General features: G+C 45.5%; 1 protein-coding gene across 12 annotated transcripts in view; it reads right to left on the bottom strand.

Annotated features, from left to right (window-relative positions):
* Positions 1-625: 625 nt before the first annotated feature.
* Positions 626-1592, bottom strand: part of NCAM1 (neural cell adhesion molecule 1) — a 361501-nt gene continuing 360534 nt past the window's right edge. For all 12 annotated transcript variants that reach the window (XM_027772882.1, XM_006151012.3, XM_006151014.3 and 9 more), the window contains one exon: positions 626-1212. In XM_027772882.1, coding sequence (XP_027628683.1) covers positions 1092-1212 — 121 coding nt within the window. In that variant the 3' untranslated portion in view covers positions 626-1091. The remainder of the gene's footprint in view (positions 1213-1592) is intronic.

Raw genomic sequence — 1592 nt, 5'->3', positions numbered from 1 at the left:
GGGAGCAGATCCTTCTTCACAGATGCAGACAGGTGGCGGCTAATAAGAAAGTGGACTAACCCCCCCCCCCAAAACACAAAAAGAGTGGAAGATCATTTAAAAAAACCCCAAAAACCAAAAACCAAAAAAACACATTGCAGAACAAGATGGATTTTCACCTGACTTGGACACGGGCAAAAACTGCAAATCATACCAGGGGAAAAGCCACTGTAAACAATCATAGCAAAGTCGTTCTGTGCTAACGCTAGCCTGTCCTGATCTTCTCTACCTCTAGGCGGTATTTGTAACTTTTTTTTTTTTAAAAAAAAGGCAACTATTTTACATGGACATTTAAACACAACCAAAGTCAAACATTTGTCAACTTGTAAACACTGGAAAACAAAGTTGGCAGGAAGAAAAAAAAAAAAAAAGAAAAAAAGAGAAAAAGAAAGAAAAAGAAGTCCAAATACTGCAAATTGAGATCTACCCCCAGAAGCTGCAATTTGGCATTCTTTCTACCAAACAAGAGTCTACGTGGGAATTGAATTCAGCTAGAAAGGGTGACACACTTTGCATACTGAACAAATACAAAGTGAACAGAAATGCTAACTTAGGAGGTTTTACAGAGTTCAAACTCGACTGAAAGTATAAAAATAAAGTGTGGACTTTGTTCGTTCGGTGAGTCTTAGTGCCTGGAAGTATTTCCTCTGTCACAGGGTCTGTGTCAGTCAGGTAACACCAACTGTGGTCTTCCTGAACCTAGATTGCTTTTTTTTTTTTTTTTGTCTGAGCTTCCTAGATTCTTAATTCGGGGTCCTTTTGTTTGATTTTAAATGGTTTCAGGGAACAGAGTGTCCTAGTTTGGCTGTGGGTTTAACCTTTTTGTCTCGTTTTCTTACAAGTAAGTGTGCAAACAAAGGAACCCTTTTTATAAATCTACAAAGAGGATATCCCATGTTTATCTGTTTTCCTTTTTTTTCTTTGTTAAAGGCAAAAGACACTATTGGAATGAGATGTGTGTGCACGCGTGTGTGGGGGAGAGAGATTGGAAATGCTCTGGTGAAGCTGTTGTGTCACTTGTTGTTTTGATCTTTGCTCATTCCTCGTCACCCTCATGCTTTGCTCTCGTTCTCCTTTGTCTGTGTGGCGTCGTTGGGGACCGTCTTGACTTCGGCTGGCGCTGGCTTCGTTTCTGTCTCCTGGCACTCCGACTTTGCTTCTACTGGGCCCTTCCTGCAGAGAATCGGGAAAACAGCACCACTGAGACTTCAGTCTGGGACTGCTCACCCCACCAGCCAGGCCCTCGGGGTTGGGGGCTCCGGGTCCAGCCCTGGTCTCCAACCTCGGATGCCCCTGACAATCACCTGGGAGCTCTAAGAATCACCGAGGTCTGGGCTGTGTCCCCAGAAGCCTTGATATAACTGGTCTGGATGTAGCGACTTTTAGACGTACCCAGGTAAAGTGCAGCCCGGGTCCAGAGGTACTGAGTGAGAGGAACGTGTCCTTTCCTGGGCCAGCCCTAAACCGCTGCTGGGGGCACGGTTCTTCCCTGGGGTGGTAGGAGGGAGACCAGAGGCGGCCCCTTTCTCCCTCCCCAGCCGCAGTGGCAGTGG

This window comes from Tupaia chinensis, unplaced genomic scaffold (genome assembly GCF_000334495.1).
Source record: "Tupaia chinensis unplaced genomic scaffold, TupChi_1.0 Scaffold000311_2, whole genome shotgun sequence".
Classification (NCBI taxonomy): Eukaryota; Metazoa; Chordata; class Mammalia; order Scandentia; family Tupaiidae; genus Tupaia; species Tupaia belangeri.
Note: the sequence above shows the minus strand (reverse complement) of the source record. Positions and strands in the feature narration are given on the sequence as shown.